The sequence below is a fragment of the Meleagris gallopavo genome, chromosome 1, assembly GCF_000146605.3.
Source record: "Meleagris gallopavo isolate NT-WF06-2002-E0010 breed Aviagen turkey brand Nicholas breeding stock chromosome 1, Turkey_5.1, whole genome shotgun sequence".
Classification (NCBI taxonomy): domain Eukaryota; kingdom Metazoa; phylum Chordata; class Aves; order Galliformes; family Phasianidae; genus Meleagris; species Meleagris gallopavo.
In genome coordinates, this window is record NC_015011.2 from 37,432,017 (window position 1) to 37,449,789 (window position 17,773).

The following is a 17,773-nucleotide window of genomic DNA, read 5'->3' on the forward strand; positions in this document are numbered from 1 at the left end:
TCACGGCCCCGTCCCCCAAGAAATGCTGTCAAGGCGGGCTCGGGGGCTGTAGTTTACATTTTTATTTGTAACCGGAGGGTCGGACGCAGCAGGGGAGCTAATTTCAAACACGCAAGCCTTCACAAAAGGTCGGGTGTTACATATGGCACAAACTTGACAAACCATGTCTGGGAACAGCAAGAAACCCCTCGGGAAGGCACTGTTTACAAAGCTTCGATCCGCTCAGTTTTCAGCGATTGGAGGGTACCCTTAAAAACCAATAAAACTTACAGATGTACAGAAGAACCCCTGTTATCCGTTATTTACATATACAGTGGTGAAGTAACAGCCTCTTAAGAAAACACACTACATATCGAACCCAGAGTCTGCTCCATAAACACCAGTCTGGCAAAAAAAATAAAAAAATTAAAAAAATAAAGGAAATCCCAAAGGCACAGGAGGGTGGCAAACAAAGAGGAAAGAAAGAGAATCCACCATTTGGAAGGAAGACCTATAAGACAATTTCTTGACAAGGTTAAACTGGGGGGGGAAAGCAGGCTTTGCCCTCAGTAAGCAATGCCTTGTCTTTAAAAGACATCCACCTGTGAAATGCATGACATCTGCTGCTGCTGAAATGGTGCCCTGTGACATCTCACATTTGCTCTTTTAACCTAGGTCACGGGCACCTAGCTAGGCAATCTGTACCTAATGGCAAATTAAAGGCATAGAGTGCATTTGAAAACAAAACAATAAAACCACATGGCAACAATTTCTGATGGTATTTCCTGTACAAGAAAGAACAACCACCCCCTCGAGATCTTTAAATCAAATATGAAAACAAACTAGTGCTGTTTAATCATACAAACTGGGAAGCTACAGCCCTCACACATCTGCAAGCTGTACAGCCCATTCTGTAACTCACGCAGAGCTCGCCATTAGATACTTCATATTCAAGATCAGCCACACGTTGTGGGTAGGCAGACAATCGTGATGTGTCACAGAAAAGCCCTCACACACCAGGCCCAAGGGCAGCTGTACTGCAAGCATAAGGCAGGAAATGATGCCATCCTGTTCACACGGGGGAACATCATCCAGCAAAATGCTGGACTCTGATGTACTTTCTAGAATTTAAGAAATCCAATCATTCTGCCAAGCAGAAATCTGCAGTTTTACTTTTTAGAAGTTTCATCACATATTCTTTACTTTCCTGGACCACGACTAAAATCACTTTTACAACAGAAGTAACCTCTAAAAATAAGTTGAAAAGGAACATAAACATAGGCATTTTGTCTCACTCTGTTCAACTCTGACTTGCCTTGAGCTGAACCTGAATTTCAGATATGGAACATTTGTTTAGTCTGATGTTGCCCGACACCGTGCTGCCAGCCAGCTAGCTGGGTCAAATCCATGAACAGTGAATGTAAAAATACATCCAGTCTGTGTTAGTGACTGATCTTAAATAGAAGGATTAAAATCAAAATAAAAGAGCAGAAGGACATTTCCATTTACAAGGCAGATAAAAAGCTTGTAACTGTCAGTCAAGAGTTTTCAGCACCACAAATTTAGCAGAGCTATTTTAGGGGATTAAAGTTATTGCTCAAATTCTGATTTTATTTTACCTCACTCATTTTCTTTTATATTACTCCCACACATGGAGTATGCTTAGGAACCTGTAATGGATCGTTATGACAGATGAAGCTTTGACATTTGAGTACTGTACCAAATGGCCCAATTCCATGCTGAGTAGATTAAATTAATACTATAGTATTCTGCTTTTTTTTTTATGTCATTTTATATATGGCAAACAACTTCAGTTTCTGTTGGAGACTTAAGTTAGGGACACAAAACTTAACAGTAAGAAACTTCCTATATTCACAAATTCCACGTCATCAGTTGTAGACAGTAGAGTCCACATTCCAAAAACTGATTCCAGAACAAGCTATGCTAGTACGAAGCTGTAAGACATAAGCTGAAGTGACTGCTTAAGCAATGAACTTTCACACAGCTGAGGTCCAAAGAAGGGATAAGATGAAATAGAAAGTGAAGTGCTGTGTAGATGTCAGCCATGGGAACAAATGAGCTTGACTAAGTAAATAGAATTTTCACCAAATGCTGGACAAGACTGATGCAGAACAGAATGTGAGATCACTTGAAGAGTTATTGAGGCTGCCCAAGGCCATGGCAGCTCCAAACTTTCCATTTGATTTCTGAGAGGACCCACTGAAAACAAACTTGGCTATACTTTGTGTCTCCCGTCTTCCTGCTGTCTTATCTGGGTTGCTGAAAGTAGCTTTACAACACTACGGCTACTTTTTGACTTGATACATGTACATGGAAAGGCTTGATTGCCGGAAGGAATTCACCAGATAAACACTGGTACCACTTTTTTAGCTGAAATTCTGTAAGTTCTGTACATGCGTGTTGTTCTTTGAACAAAATGCTACAAGCCCTGGTTTTAATTTGAAATTTAAAGTTCACATAAATTGGTATGGCTGCGGCTAACGAATAAGTGCACTGAGTATTCAGTTTGGTAGCATATATACACCATGAATGTAACAAACAGTGTTTCACTATCATTTGTTCTTATTTTTGTTTTGTTAGCCAACCCACCATTTCTGAAGCCACTTCCCTTGTAAACACACATTCTCATTTGCAGATGTTCTGCTGACAGTGGCCAAATTCTGTTCCACACAGTCTCTCCTTTGGAAAGCTCAACTCATCCTATATACTAAGCGTAACTTTTCATCTTCACGTTTTGTTTCTGAAATAAGAGAAGAGTCCTGGCATTGGTAGTCTGCCTTCTTACTGAGACGCAGCCATACTCCAATATAAATTCAGGACTTTCAGATTTATCAAGACTTAAAAACAAACCCTAAAACCTCAGTATTCGCAGTTCATGGGTGTGAGTGTACAAACACAGTACTTTCCCAGGTGCTGTGCTATTAAAAACATGCTCTGTACAGTAGATGCAGGAATGTTTTTGTGAAGAACCTGAAGTTTTAAAATTATAAAATTCGGAAAAAAAAAAAAGGCTTATAAGCCACTGTAGTAATTCAGGACAAAAACTGTCACGCCTCCAAAACAAATCAAGGACATAAAATTGCAGAATTCCTAGAGACTTCAGCTTTGTACTTGCCAGTTCCTAACAGTCATAATGATGTATTCATCTGACCTTAAATAAAAGTTCACATCCAAACACCCAACACCATTTACAAAAAAAAAAAAGTTGGTAAGCCTGGCTACTTTAAAAGATACTTTGTTACAAAAATTGTAAGTTTAAATGTAACAAAGTCTGCTTGTTTATTACTCTACCAAAACAGGAATCAGGTCCAACCTACAGTGCCTGACCTCTGACTTTTGAATTTATCTATTCTGTGGTGGAGATTCATCAGTACAGCATGTGACATAATAAAAAACACAAGGCTGATGCTGTATGTCTGAGACAGAGGCACACACCAGGAGCAAGAGTGTACTGGCACTTACACGATTCTTACTTCAACTGGGTAGACGGGAGGATGATTCTGAACCATGGACTCTGAGGCAAAAAGTTCTGCAAGTTGTTGCTACAAGGCTCCTTTAGATAATATTGCATCATTTAAAGTCCAACTTAAAATATGGTCCCCAGTAAGAGTTTGATCATTCCAGTTCAGAAAGGCCCTTGTTCACACTTTCTATTTGAACAAGAAATTGATGATAAGCTGTAGCAGAACCAGGAGTAAAATGAAGATATAGTGCTTCAGCTGCAAAAACTGGTTGTCCACAGGTGGGGAATTAGAAGTGACTCGATTTCGTAGAGCCATTATGTCCCTGTAAGACACAGCATAATATCTTGTAAATCATCATCCAGACAATCTGACATTTCTAGTTTGCTGGGGCTCCCCGCAGAACACAAACTTTGAGGAAAATTACATAATATTGATAAGTAATTAACACTTAGAAGAAGGATAGTTGAACTAATTTTCCCAGTCCTTCAAAGGCATCATGGCATTAAAAGGAGAATGACATACACCAGCCTCCAAAACAGCTGGGCAATCAGTATTCTCAGTCATTTTAAAACATTTTAGATTGAGCACTACCTCTTAATGTCTTCTTGTGTTTCCTTTATAGATTCAATGGCACTCTGCAGTTCACCAAGGTCTGCCCCTTTTTTCCTTATTCTTGTATTATGCTTCATAAGTTGTGCTAGAAAAATAGAAAAGATGGGTGTAATTCACAGAAGGAAGTCCTTAATCCAAAATGGAACAAAGTAGTAATGACAAGCTTGCAAAACCAAGGAGGAAGTTTTCTAAGTGAATTTCTATTGAAAACTAAAGTTTTATTACAGAGTTACTGTAGCACAGAAGGAAAGCAAGTTGAGCTTTAGGAATATCTTAAAACTCTCAAGGTATTGTTTAATTTTTGCAGACAGTCTCAACAACAAAAATCTGTTTCCACATACTCAATACAGACATCAGAACATGCTTCATGCTGAAGTGCTATCTAAAACATGTCTTACTTTGCAATGAAAACATTTTGAAATAATAATAATATGTGTGACTAAAGAACTCTGCTTAAGTGAATTTCTTATGTTTGAATGTAAACATGTCTTCTCCTACCTTCACTTCCAGAGGAATCCTGATTATCAGGCTCGGGGGATGAGAAACCACACTCCCCTTTTTTCTGGCTGGTTGGTTTTCGCTTGATTTTTGGAACACTAACCTACAATTGAAAAACATATAAATTACTTCCACAGAACCAGAACTGTAGCAAAGCAGCACATTCTGTCAGTAACAGTTAAAAGCATAATATCTCACAGAATTCCAAATCAAGATTTGTGACATAAAAGCAACCCAAAGTTTGTGCATCTTTCCATTAAGGGAGAACTGTGCTAAACTGCTGAACTCAAGTTGGCATTACTTCACATTCTTAGTCGATTAAGTCATCTCTACCACTCAGGATGCATCACAGAAGTGAAAGACTATGGACTGGGTAATCTACATTTTCACAGGGTACCAATGGTATTCTTTAGCCCTTCCTATGCTTTGAGGACCTTTACACATATAACACAATGAATGTGAGTCCCTGGAGCTTGCTGCACCTACTAACAAAACTAGAACTTACCATCGGCGTCCGATGGCGAACTTTTGTTTGGATTGTGCCATCTTTTTCAAACTGAATCATATCATTCAAAGGGTCCCACGGCCTGGTACTAGACAAAATGAATACAAATGATTAATATCACAGAGTTTAAATAATATTTTATTGCTCAGAAATTATTTCGTATGTACAGGCTAACAATCTTTCTCCCTGTGTAGAAGTCAGACACTGAAAAAATGATCCAAATGTCCACGTGTAGCCTGAAAAGCCACGAGATCCAGTTGCCTCAGAACTACTTTCATTCCAAAGTGGCTAATGGTAACCTGCAATGGTTTCAAGAGGCAGTAATGAGCAACATACAATTCGCTTGTTCAGACTGTTAACAGTGCTTTTCCAAATAGAAATTGACATAAAATGAAAAATATCAAGCAAAAGACATAGCTCATTAGAGAATGATAAGTTGCCAAAGGTAAAGACAGACATTCCCATGAAGCACAGCCTTTCCATGATAGAAACCTCAAGTCAGCTGCATGAAGATCATTATTATGCACAGCTTTAACGAGTGCAGATTAAGCATGGATTTTCTTTCAATTCTTCTTGTGTCTTTTTTAAAACATTTGCAGCTGTTTCAGGTGTTGTGAACATAGACTGCATATACATCTTAGCTTAATGTGACTTGAGTTAAATGCTGTCTAAGGTAACTGGATAAGAACAAGGCATTCCTCTCCCAAAGGTCTCTCAAAACTGCAATCCAGGTATCTAATTTAGATACCTTAACAAATGCTGCTGTTCACTGAAAGCATTTTTCACAGTAAGCATAAAATATTCTGCTCTCCACGTGGTGAGCTGGCCTCACATTCATAAAAAGAATCAATTATTCTTTCCAATGACAACTGACACCACAGACTGCTTTCTAACATACAGTAACACTTCTGTGGCACACATTTGAATCATAAAACTTCACAGACACAGAAAATACATACAATGCATCCCAATCTGTGGAGGCACATAACCAGAAATAGGGAAAAAAAATAAACCACAGAAAAAGTCCATTGAAATAAGTGCTTGAAACGTAGTTTCCTGCTGTAGTAATCCCTGCCTTTTCAAAATTACATGTAGTCACCTGCTAAAGGGATAACCAATTCAGCTACAAAATTACACATTTTGGTTAAAACACGTGAATTGGAGTATCAAGTAGCATTGCAAATTTCACGAGTTTGAACTCAGCTCTTGCTCTTGAAAGCACAGCAAGAGGCTCAGAGACACTTTTGAACATTCAACTAGCAGTTTTGTTACAAACATTCCAGCACTCACTCAGCGTATCTGTAGTGCCATTCTCCCGTGACTGAATCCTGATCAAACAGCTTGCACGTCCACTCTTCACCCTTAAGTTTCCTCTCTTTGGCACTCTTTCTCTGAGCTTCCTCCAGAACATATTTCTCTTGAGTAGCTTCTGTTTGGTCTTTATTATTTATTGCTTTAGTCACTTGTTGCCAAAGCCTGACAAACAAGCAATATCAAGAGTAACAATCTGGTTATAAAAATAATTGAAAACATTTCTCTAATTATAGGCTTAGTAGAGGTTGTAAGGCTCCTAAGTAGTGAGCCTGTATTTAACAGTACTGCTTTCTTGCTGTACAGGTCAATATCAGCCAACATAGGAAGTAACAAAACCATCAGCTACTGGCTGGCTAATGTCATAATTTGAAGAAGATAATGAATATTTGTCAGAATAATTATATGTGCTTCTAAAGAGCACTTACTTCTCTGACTCAAAGTCATCTTGCTCTTCAAACTTCACAGTGTATCTAGGTAATCTACGCTGCTTGATATCAGAAGTTGGGTTCCAGAATGTCTCCGAAACATCGGTCTTCTTGTCCCTAATAGTAACTTCACTGTCCTGTAACATACATAATTTAGTGGTCCTAACTGTAATAATCACACAGAGTGCAAAAAATAATGCAAACTGAAGGACTAATTACTATTTTTGTAAACAAAAAATATTTCAGATTCGCAGACAAGAATAATTACATATGCTAATTTCAAAATTCAATTTCTGCATTCTGCGCTGGTTCCAACTCAGAATAGAGAGGAAGTGGGACCATCGCTGTCAAACAATGGTGCCAGTGTCATCAGAACTGAAACAAATTTAAGTATTTCATCCTGGTGCCTCAACAATTCCTCCAAGTATTAATATGTATATCAGAACATTTTACAAAGTATTCTCATTAGGAACTTCTCAAACATACTCGAACAGTAACAGTCCCTTGACTCTAAAGTCATTCTTGAGGACTGTTTGACTACGAAAGGACGCTTCATTGAAAGTGGCATTTACTCAACTCCTAAAGAGCTCCAGTTCTTTATGACCCTTTTTTGTAACTAGGTTATTTTCACCTCTTTTAACTCAGAATTTACTCAATACTCACTACTTACCCAGTGGCCCTCCAAAATAGCCAGAACTTCTTTGCCAAGCTTAATTTTCCCCGATATTTGATTAACACTGTCATTGTTACCTAAAAATGGCTGCAAAGTAAGAAGAAATGCTTTCAAAATTATTTTAATAACAAAATATATTTGCATGTATGTTGAGTGTTATGAAATAAAATGCATTATGAAATCCAATGTGAACAGCCCTGAATGCTTTCAGTATTACAACTTCTGCCTAATCGTGCCACAACTAAATTGTTCTCTGTATTTTCTCAAAAGCTTTGCTGATCCAAATTACTAGGATTGGCTAAGAAATCTGAAAAGGGCAAATAATATAAAAACATGATGATATGCAAGTCATGTGATGATATCTTGAAGGAAATTGTCATTTGCTATTACTAATCTCACCACTTTGCCAAGGACTCTGTTAATAGAGATTAACTCTTGTAAAAACAAGAAGAAAAATGACAGCAAGAAATTTTCTTCAGCCTTTTTGATAGTCTATTCACATATCCCATGTGTTGAAGAGGCAAAACTTCAATTGACATAGCCTCTTAACTTTTAATTTCCCCCTACAATCTCAGCTGAATACAGTTTCTCTCCACATGCACAATGCACACTTTTCCCTAATGACTGTTTAGCTTTAAATCAGTTTGTCTCAAAAACAGCAGGAACATTTTCAGAAGAGCCAGCCATTTGTACATAATTGAGAAACCTTTGTTTAGCCTTTGCATTTGGTGAGCGCTTCTATAGCAAAGACAGCTGCAAAAAATAGTACACATAACTGCTCATAATGCTGGACATTAAACTGATCTGAATGTTAGCTAAAACCCTTCTGTTATCTTTGTTTGATGTGCCATGAACAACTTAATTTTCATGCAGGATGGAAGAGGGGAGCCCGAGTTTGAGTTCTTCTTCAAGGGATCTGAAGAAGTTTAAAAAGACACTCCAAAGTTTTCAGAGAATGAAAAATGTCCATGGGACATATATACTCTCAGCAAGATACAAAATACTTGAGTTGCTGATTAGATCACTAATCCCTGTTCTTGCACACTTTCCCAGACACATACAGATGCCACTGCTGGAAATGAGACAGACTATTGCTTCCTCCTGTCACCCCTCCAGCTAAGTTGCTTGTAAGGTTCACATAACTGGCAATATGCAAGCACTGCAATGGGAGTATTCTTATGAGCAGAGATTAAGACAGAGCTGTAAGTTTTGGTCAAGACTTTTGGACCCAGAAGAAAACATTAAATAAAAAAGGAATTATATTGTCCTATGTTTCTTTCCTTTTTCTTTTTCTTTTTTTTTTTTCTTTTCTAATCACCAATTGCTAGATTGTATCTATGGTATGATCTGATAATATACACATTTTAATATTAGAATGCTCATTCTCATGTCCACTCATAGCATTTACTAACCTTTAGTTTGAATTCAATTGTTGCACTGTAGCCAGTTTTTTCACAGGTGATGTTGACCGTTCCCCCAAGCTCTAAGGTCATTGTGCCATAAAGAATTCCTGCAAGAAGGAAGAGCCAACATGAGAATTTATAACTGGGCAAGACAAAAAAAACCTAAACTCTTTTGTCCCAATTCCTGGGGTAAACACATCTGTGCCAGAGAACAAAAAGAAAGCGACAGCTCTGCTTATTTTCTCTTTAGATGACCTTTCCTAACCATGAGTATGATCTTTCTGCCCAATAAGATAATCCAAACAAAAAGAAAAACATCCAAATGAATTACTGAAGCAGGAAATATGATCTATCAATAGGAAAACAACTTTACTCAAACAGATACAGTAGGCACAGTAAAGACAATCGTACAACCAATACACACTGATCAACTCTCCAAAGATTTTTGGAAGCAAAAAGGTTGACAACTCGTAATACATTTCCCACAATCACAGTCTTTCCCCTGCAATCCAGCACTTGAAACACTGAGTGTATTTTACACACAATGGATGCTAGTGGAAATATGTTTTCCAGCATGTACATTTTCCCCTGCATATTCTTCCATCTTTCTCTCTCTATCAGTATCACTAGTCATTCTAGTTCTTCTTCCTGTTTGTTTTGTATGTATGTATACATGTTAGGTACTTACTACTCGTTAAACATTATTTCTGTCACCAAAGTCATATAAAAGGTAACATAAAATCTGACAATATTAAAAATATCCTCCACCTACCCCCCAAAAAAAAAGCGAAGAAGAACCTACCAAACCCATGTCAAGTTATATAATTCTGCCAACTCATCTGTCATGCATCTGTATGAAAGTCTTACACTTGCTGACTACAAGAGTTCTGAAATGGAATTTTGGCAGAAAATATGGAGGCAAAAATCCCAGCAACGCTGCAATGTATTCTGTACAACTACCAGCCCTTCAGAAAGGAACTACTATTTTCCCTGTAGTGAAACTAAAGAAAAAAAGTCATGATTTACACCCAAACTACATGAGGTGTAGAGACTACAGTATTACATTTCCAATAGGAAAATACTGGAGAAGCTCCAAAGTATTCTCCAGAAAAGAAAGCAACTCAAACAATAAATTACCATCATAGATAGCTATATAAACACTTCTAATATTTATGAAAAAAAATCTTCTGCTGTGCCAAAGCCAGATGATTCCTTAAATAATACTTCTTATCTTGGTAAAGTATACGGGAGCCTAGAACCACCAGGGCTGCCTGTGTTCAGAAAAACTTAGAATAATGAACTCTACCTTTACAGTGAGCATATGGCATAGTCATTACATAATCTTCTCCTCTATTTAGGAATGTCAGCCGTCCTTCTCCATCTAGTATGGCAGATAACGAATTCCCTGAAATTCAAACACAGAGAAACACATTTCACACCCTGCAAGACAACAGTCAGCATTTCCTAATAACCAAGAAACAGAAATAAGATTATCATATTTGGCATTGAAATCTATCTTGCCCAGTGAAGCCACTGTAATCACAGCATCTCCAAACAAAAGTGTACTGTAAAAGAGAAATTAAAATGTGAAGACCAGTAGTAAAAACTTTGTCAGGCAAGTATAATACAGTGATCCAAGCCCTGATTCTTATAAAAGCCTTCTTTCAGCATCAAAACACAGCCCACTTGCACTGATTTTACACTCCTCAATGAAAGCACAGCCAAAAAAACCCCACCACTCTGAGCAAAACGTTACTTACCATAGAATTTTGATTTGGCCAGAATGCTACCACTAAGGCAAAAACCGTCCTTGCGGTTGCTAACATAGAAGGCAGATATTGGGGGATGATGGGATACCTATTGAAAAAACATGCAACGTAGTATAAACCTTGATCTAATAAAGACAATGCAAAATTCATGCTACACAGAATAGAATACAATTGATATCAAATATGAGATCATAGAATCATAGAACATCCTATGTTAGAAGGAACCCACAGAGATCTAGTCCAGCTCCTGGCTCCACAAAGGACCACCCAAAATTCAAACTGTATGTCTGACAGCCTTGTCCAAACACAACCTTAATCCTCAGAGATAAAGATCAAGCAAACATTTTCACTGAATTACAAGAGTTAAGAAAACTAGTATCTGACTTTCACTGGAGGAAGATGGAGCAAAAACACTGAAACATCTTTGCCTTTCTAAGAATATACTTAGGAGAGTTTTTAGGATACTACACATACATACAAATACATTTTCTAGCGCTCCCATATTGTTTATCTGGCACACACAAAAAAACCTAGCACATTTATTTTTCTTAAAAATATTCATGCTGGTTATGGCAGCTACCTGTTCTGCAATGTAAAAAGTCTTGCTGTTTGTCCTTGGATGGATCCACATGCAGCGGAAAGTCTCACCAAGTATTGGATTGTACGGCTTTTTTAGTCCCTGAATAGAAACAAAACAGACAGTAACCATACAGCGCATGTAGAGAACTCACAGAATATTTTTATCAGTCTGTCACTGAAAGATAGAGAAAGGAAAAAAAAAAAAAGCAAGCCTAATGCATATGCTAAAGCACATCGCCCCAACTTCATTATTTGAATATTATGCTCAAAAAGCAGTAAATAGCGTCATCTTTAAACACTATTTTCCATCAAGCTGTTTATAAAGAGTATTGAGTTTAAAGCTAATTGAAGTAGGGGAAATTTTGCTCCTCGAAATACATAATGCTATCACCGAAGAACAATAAACAAAGATATTGCTCAACTTTGTGTAAAAATGTTTAATTACATTTCTACATCAAGGGGAAAAAACAGTTGTGCACAATCTACTTTAAGCATGGCTAGGGACCAAAAAGATCTATGATAAATTTATATAAATAATGAAAACTTAACCTTCTTTAGAAAAAATGCATAACAATATAATGAAACAAAAACTCAGCACATTCCTGAGCTCTCAAACCAGACACAACTTCCAAAACAAAGACAAAATAATGAGTAAAAGGACACCTTTGGCTTTTTGTAGAATCCAGACAAATACCACTTTACCACTTTTTTCATGCGGTTGTAAGCATTCTCTTCAAGAGCAGCTCTGTGAAACAAACAGAAAGCACAGACTGAATGTCAGCATTGCTTCAATTATAAGACGCTACCAATTGTTGTGATATATCTTCTATCTAGAAGCTCAGTTAAACAGAAGCTTTGTGATTCTCAGTATTGTAAAACTTTCAGCCTGACTGCATCAAATTAAGCTTTCAGAATCCTCTGAATGAACATGGAAATCAAACAAAATAAAAATCACAAACACTTACTCCAAAATTGAGTCTGGACTTTGAAGCACTAAATACTGCTAAACACCCCGCCTCCCCCCCTCCCAATTCCTTTTATTTAGGAAAGATATTGCTTCAGAGAATTGGCATACTCATGCGCAGTTGAATAATATTTCAATGTACAGGTTTTAATTCATTAGCTTTTTTTGAGCAGGTAAATAAATTCTAAATCAAAACAGTATTTAATAATTTCTTTAAAAAGGCTAACTCTTGCTATTCTACTATTATAACTATATGCATCTAAAAGAAGAAAAAGGAAAAAAAACCCTAATTTTGTTAAATCTTGAGAAGTCTTTTAACCATTTTCTAAAATCCGCTACAGAAACGCCTGCAACACAACTGCTATTAAGGTATTAAGAGGGGACAGACATTGAGACACACCAGCCGAGCTCTTAGGCTGATAATTTTCAGAAAGCAAGAATATTTGACAACTGATACATTGTCAGACAAACATTCAGACTACGTATTCTATGATGCTGTTCAAGTGAACCAGACCAAACAACAAAGAAAAAAATGTTACTGGTTTCTTATTTTAGCTTAAAAAATATAAGGAAAGAAAACCAGTGGTAGGATTGACTCACTCGGATAGGAAGTCTGCATGGTAGTAGTAATCAGATAGCTTGTCAAGGAAAGAACGAGGTTCCAAGATAAATGTAGGCAGTACAACCTTGGATAAGTCCATTCCTGGACGGACTTGCTTCAGAAGTGTCCAGATCAAACTTTTGTTTTCTTCTGACACTACTTCTGTCTGAGCAGCCTCCCCTGCCTAAGAAAAATAAAAAACTGCTAACAGAAAGGATAAAGAAAAGAAATGTTGAACTGTTTCAACACATTCTGATGATGCCATAACAATAGAAAATGTATACACAAAATGGAACACTCCGAAGAAGAGAGAGAAAATTCCTCTAAATAAAGTACATATTTAATATATGATACTATATTTACTATTCAGCATTAATAACTGCATTTATTTTTATCAATCCTAAAACAGAAAAACACCCCACTGTTCTCCTTTTGGTCAAAGAAAAGTGGAGATATTTTTTCTTACAATTCCTGAAATGAAAAAGTCTATAGGAAAAGCATCCCTCTTTCCAGAACTGTTCTAAAATGCATTTTTGCTAACTTGAACTCCTCAACTTTTCTTGAGCTGTTGTTTATTCTAGAGTCAATCCTGGAAAGCAACAAAGCACAAAGTTTTTATGTCCAGTAGGTATATAAAAATCAAGCAGAAGACAACAAAAACAAACAACTTCATAGTTAGCACTTGAGAAAAAGAGGAGAGCCACAACTATTCTCTCTATTTCTCTCCATTTCCATTACAAAGATTTTTGGTATTATTATAGCAAGTAATACATACATATTCCTCTCACATTTGACTGTGTAGAGGTGAAAGAAAACCTGCAGAAATGGAGCAGTAACTCTGGGCATTATAATAGAATGCAAGTTGAACACTGAAAACATAGCAAGTCTTTCACAGAATTCTGCAAACCCCAGCACTGCTTAACATCTCTCTTGCAGTAGAAAAAGAGGTGTCAGTTTGTACAAAAATCTTCAACTTGAAAATTTTTACTTGAAGAAAAAAACCAAAACAATTTAATTAAAAAAAACAAAACAGAGTTAGTAACAAGAAGAAATGCAGACATCTGGTCAACTTCTGCTGCAGGTGGTCTTCTCACAGTAAGCGCCTTCTCTCTGAGAAATACCCCAAATAATCTTTAACAAAGAGATCATTCTCTTTAAATAAACTTAACTCTTAGAAGCGCAGAAGTGGTGTAGCAGAGCAGAACATGGATGGACACAATTTTTTTCCTCAAGATTACTGAACACATGAAAGTCAATCCTGTAAAGCAGTTGTCAAATGTAGCACATCCTCTAAAATACCAGCTTTACATTCAGCAAAGTCACCCGCCCACTACATGAAAAGTACTTTTACCTCTCCAAGTTCTTCATGACTTTGTTCTAAGTAAGTTGTTTCTTTGATATCAATTGGCTCTGGATCAACATAGGAGTCATCTTGTCGCTCTGATGTGTCGCTATCACTTTCTTCACTTTTCCCCAATCCATCATTATCAGACTCATCATGTTCATGATCATTTTCCTTATCAGATTTATCAGAGTACATATCTTGGTCTTTAAAGTGATGCCTTTCGATTTCACTGTCATTTAATCTACAAAGGATAAAAGCTAAATGAACCTTCAGCTTCACATTGTGATTTCATGTTTCCAAACCAAAATCCTTGCAAAAAAAATCACAATAATCCTTTGAATTAAGTGCCAGTATGAACCCCGGTCTAGCAGCAAAGTTGAACTTGCTTCAGTGGAAATATACAGGATGCGGTGTTGTCACTGATCTGTAAAATGCACCAAATTTACTTTGCATTTATGTTTAATTATTATATTCTCTAACTATTGAATTCCATAACTGAAGTGATACTTCACACAAGGCAATAATTTGTAGGTATAGAACACTATTTCCTCTCCCACATTAAGGCAGTGTAAATAAATACTGATTTTAAACTCCTTATTAACTCCCCCAACATGCTTCCTTCTCAAGGTTATACAGTTGTACACATTCCTCAGCTTCACTGAGAAATGTAAAAGGTTAGTTCTCAGCTGGCGTTAAAATTGCTTTCATGTTTTCTCTCTCTCCTGCCAACCCCTTTAAAACTATGTCTGCAGTTTTTATTATAAACACACTGAATACTCTTACAATACTCTACATCCAAAGATCTGCTTAATTAAACTATTACTCTTAATTAGACTTAACGGTTGTAGCTAATTGCTGTGACTGTAATCTCGGTCAGGTGATGATATTAAATTATGACTGCAGATCTCCAGTTGAATTGTACACAACAGTTTCACTGTTTCCTTAAGATTGTGGAAGGAGTAAAACTGTACCTGGACAAGATATTGCTTGGTCATCTGGATAGTGCCCTGAATTTGGACTGGAGGCAATAGTCTGCTTTTTCTCAGTGTTTCAGACTAAGTCAGCAAGAAATGCATTTCTTCCTGCACAGGCCTGTACTTTTATCTCAACTACAGCAGTATAAAAGTCCCACCCACCCAGAACAGACATGGGCAGCTGTACTCACATGTGTGAGGGATTATTCAAAGACATTTATGTCAGTCTATAAGTATACTCAACTGGTGGAAGAGAGAAAAACTGTGCAAAGTCTAAGCTTCAGACCAAAATATTTCAAACAAATGACTAAATCTTTTATATCTTTCTAATGCACTCTGATGACACAACTGGATGTGTTGGAAAGCACATTCATCCACAGAATCACAGAATGGCCAGGGTTGGAAGGAACCTCAAGGATCATCAATCTCCAACCCCCCTGCCACATGCAGGGCCACCAACCTCCACCTTTAATACTAGACATTCACCATGCTTGTTTAATAATATATTTTCAGGAAAGACCATGCTCACAAAAATTTGGATGAGAGCATTTACTGAAATGAACAAGTGACTCAAGGGCCCCCCAATATTTGACAAAGGTGATTTCAACTTTTGTACTATTTAATTTCATAAGCTGATGGAAGCATTATTGAATAACTTGATGATTCAAACCTGAGGCAAATTAAAACCATTTAAATAGCTTTGGTGTTATTTATACTTTGACCAAAGAAAAGCAACTTATATTTACATCTGCCTACTTTCGTAACACGAGCTAAACTTTTTTCAGGTGAAACAAACAAGAGAGACCAACTTCACAATACAAAAAAAAATTAAACTGTAACAGTTTAACTGTAAGTTTAACTTAAACTTACTGGTGTAATACTCAACTTTGAGTTCTTTGGGCCAAGCTGCCCTCTGTATCTGCTTTGCTCAAAAAATGAAGTATACATGTTTTTCATTTTATCCATGTATAAAAACACAGTGCAATTAAGTCTTATAGAGAGAATTTGGAAGCGAGTAGAACTGCAAAGAGAGATCCTCTTTTCGAAGAACTCCAATAACTTTGGAGAAGTTATTACTACATGGTTCTGCCAGAAAAGTAATCAGGTTTAGTAATTAATTTACTTACGGTAAGTTGTCTCCACTGTTTAAGTTGTTAGCACGAAGCAGGCCATAGAGAGAGACATGAGCACTGTCACTTGAAGAATTCAAGTCATGTTCTTTACCTTCTCTAATCATTGTACGTTTAAGTAGACTTGAACATTTCAAAGCCAGCTCCAAAGCATCCATCCAACACCTGCCTAAAGACAAATTTAATATTAGACTAGAGATGCTGCTGGGTAGGGTGAGCAAGGTGAATAATTCATTTAGAGCATATTCTAGCATTTCTTCCTAAATGCCAGTATGACTCCATCAAGGCTCTGCCTACTCAATTCCTCTAAAAGTGCTTGCAGATATACTCCACTTGTGAAGACTATATAATTGCATCACTTGGCAGAATTTGCTCATGTTATACAATTACAATATGGAAATTACAATATAAAAATCAGTTCAATATTGGACATTCCAAAACAGTTTCTCTAAAATTATGTGCTCTTTTCACTCCTCACTTATTCATTTTCCTGTATTTAATTCATTTTCCCATCTAACAGTTTTTCATAAGCAATAAAAAAAAGCATTTAAAACATAATAATGAAGATAGTACAAATTTACATGTAAGGGTGATTAAATAATCCAAAAATGTGACATTTATTTCTCTTCTATACACTACATTTAAAAATAACTGTATAATAATTTGAAGGAAAATAAGAGTCTTAACTTTAAGGACTTCAAGGGTATGCTTAACTAATCCGCAGAAGGAAAGCAGCTACTAAGAAGGCTAAACAGTGGTCTTAAATTTTGTTTTTGTTTTCTAACCTTCCAAGGTGGTTGCATCAATATTAATACCTACCTCCTCTAAGTGATGGCATTAATAATGTGTATTTCGAGGGAATTTCTACTACTAGAACTCTGCAAAACTGCTGAATTTTATAATACACAAACACTTTCATTAGCAAGAGTCTACATTAGCATTTAAGAAAGGAACTAGTTGCAAGGAGCTCAATGACAATTTCTTCAATTCAATATTCTCCTTGAATAAGCATGAAAAACTGCTAGTACCAACACAACTGAATGCACCAAGTTAAGGAAGAGCCTTTACAAGCATGGAACTGCAATCACAGGGCTGTAATAGACAGTAAGACAAGTTAAGCAATCTCTTTCTAATGACTCACTGCTGTCTTGGGTGAAAAAATATTGAAATGCCTATTTACCATCTGATTCTGAAGCGGCTCGGATGATCAAGTAACTGCTGGGTAGTGGCTGAGTTATAGAACCAACTGCTTCACCTTTTGGACCCTTGAAATACACAAAACAAGCATCATATATTTTAATTCCATTTTAGAGTTTACCATTCATGTAACAAGCAGACACACTGCTGGCTATTTACTGTCACTCAGCAACATCTAATGAAGATATGAATGGAAAGATGGACAGCCCTCTTTTACTGGATTTCTTCTTTAAAGACATCATTCTAAGTATAGCTCCCAATTCAACCCTCTTTCTTTTAAAGAGAACAGTCTTTGGGATTCAAATAATTTTTGGTGCTTT

General features: G+C 36.7%; 1 protein-coding gene across 7 annotated transcripts in view; it reads right to left on the reverse strand.

Moving 5' to 3' along the window:
* Positions 1 to 39: 39 nt before the first annotated feature.
* The window catches only part of OSBPL8 (oxysterol binding protein like 8), a 66,152-nt gene continuing 48,418 nt past the window's right edge, over positions 40 to 17,773 (reverse strand). For all 7 annotated transcript variants that reach the window (XM_010708298.3, XM_010708292.3, XM_010708309.3 and 4 more), the window contains 16 exons: positions 17,437 to 17,521; positions 16,254 to 16,425; positions 14,159 to 14,393; positions 12,807 to 12,991; positions 11,906 to 11,987; positions 11,244 to 11,342; positions 10,655 to 10,751; positions 10,201 to 10,299; positions 8,904 to 9,001; positions 7,489 to 7,578; positions 6,819 to 6,955; positions 6,370 to 6,555; positions 5,080 to 5,167; positions 4,575 to 4,677; positions 4,056 to 4,161; positions 40 to 3,786 (listed from right to left, as the gene is read on the reverse strand). In XM_010708298.3, coding sequence (XP_010706600.1) covers positions 3,651 to 3,786; positions 4,056 to 4,161; positions 4,575 to 4,677; positions 5,080 to 5,167; positions 6,370 to 6,555; positions 6,819 to 6,955; positions 7,489 to 7,578; positions 8,904 to 9,001; positions 10,201 to 10,299; positions 10,655 to 10,751; positions 11,244 to 11,342; positions 11,906 to 11,987; positions 12,807 to 12,991; positions 14,159 to 14,393; positions 16,254 to 16,425; positions 17,437 to 17,521 — 1,998 coding nt within the window. In that variant the 3' untranslated portion in view covers positions 40 to 3,650. The remainder of the gene's footprint in view (positions 3,787 to 4,055; positions 4,162 to 4,574; positions 4,678 to 5,079; positions 5,168 to 6,369; positions 6,556 to 6,818; positions 6,956 to 7,488; positions 7,579 to 8,903; positions 9,002 to 10,200; positions 10,300 to 10,654; positions 10,752 to 11,243; positions 11,343 to 11,905; positions 11,988 to 12,806; positions 12,992 to 14,158; positions 14,394 to 16,253; positions 16,426 to 17,436; positions 17,522 to 17,773) is intronic.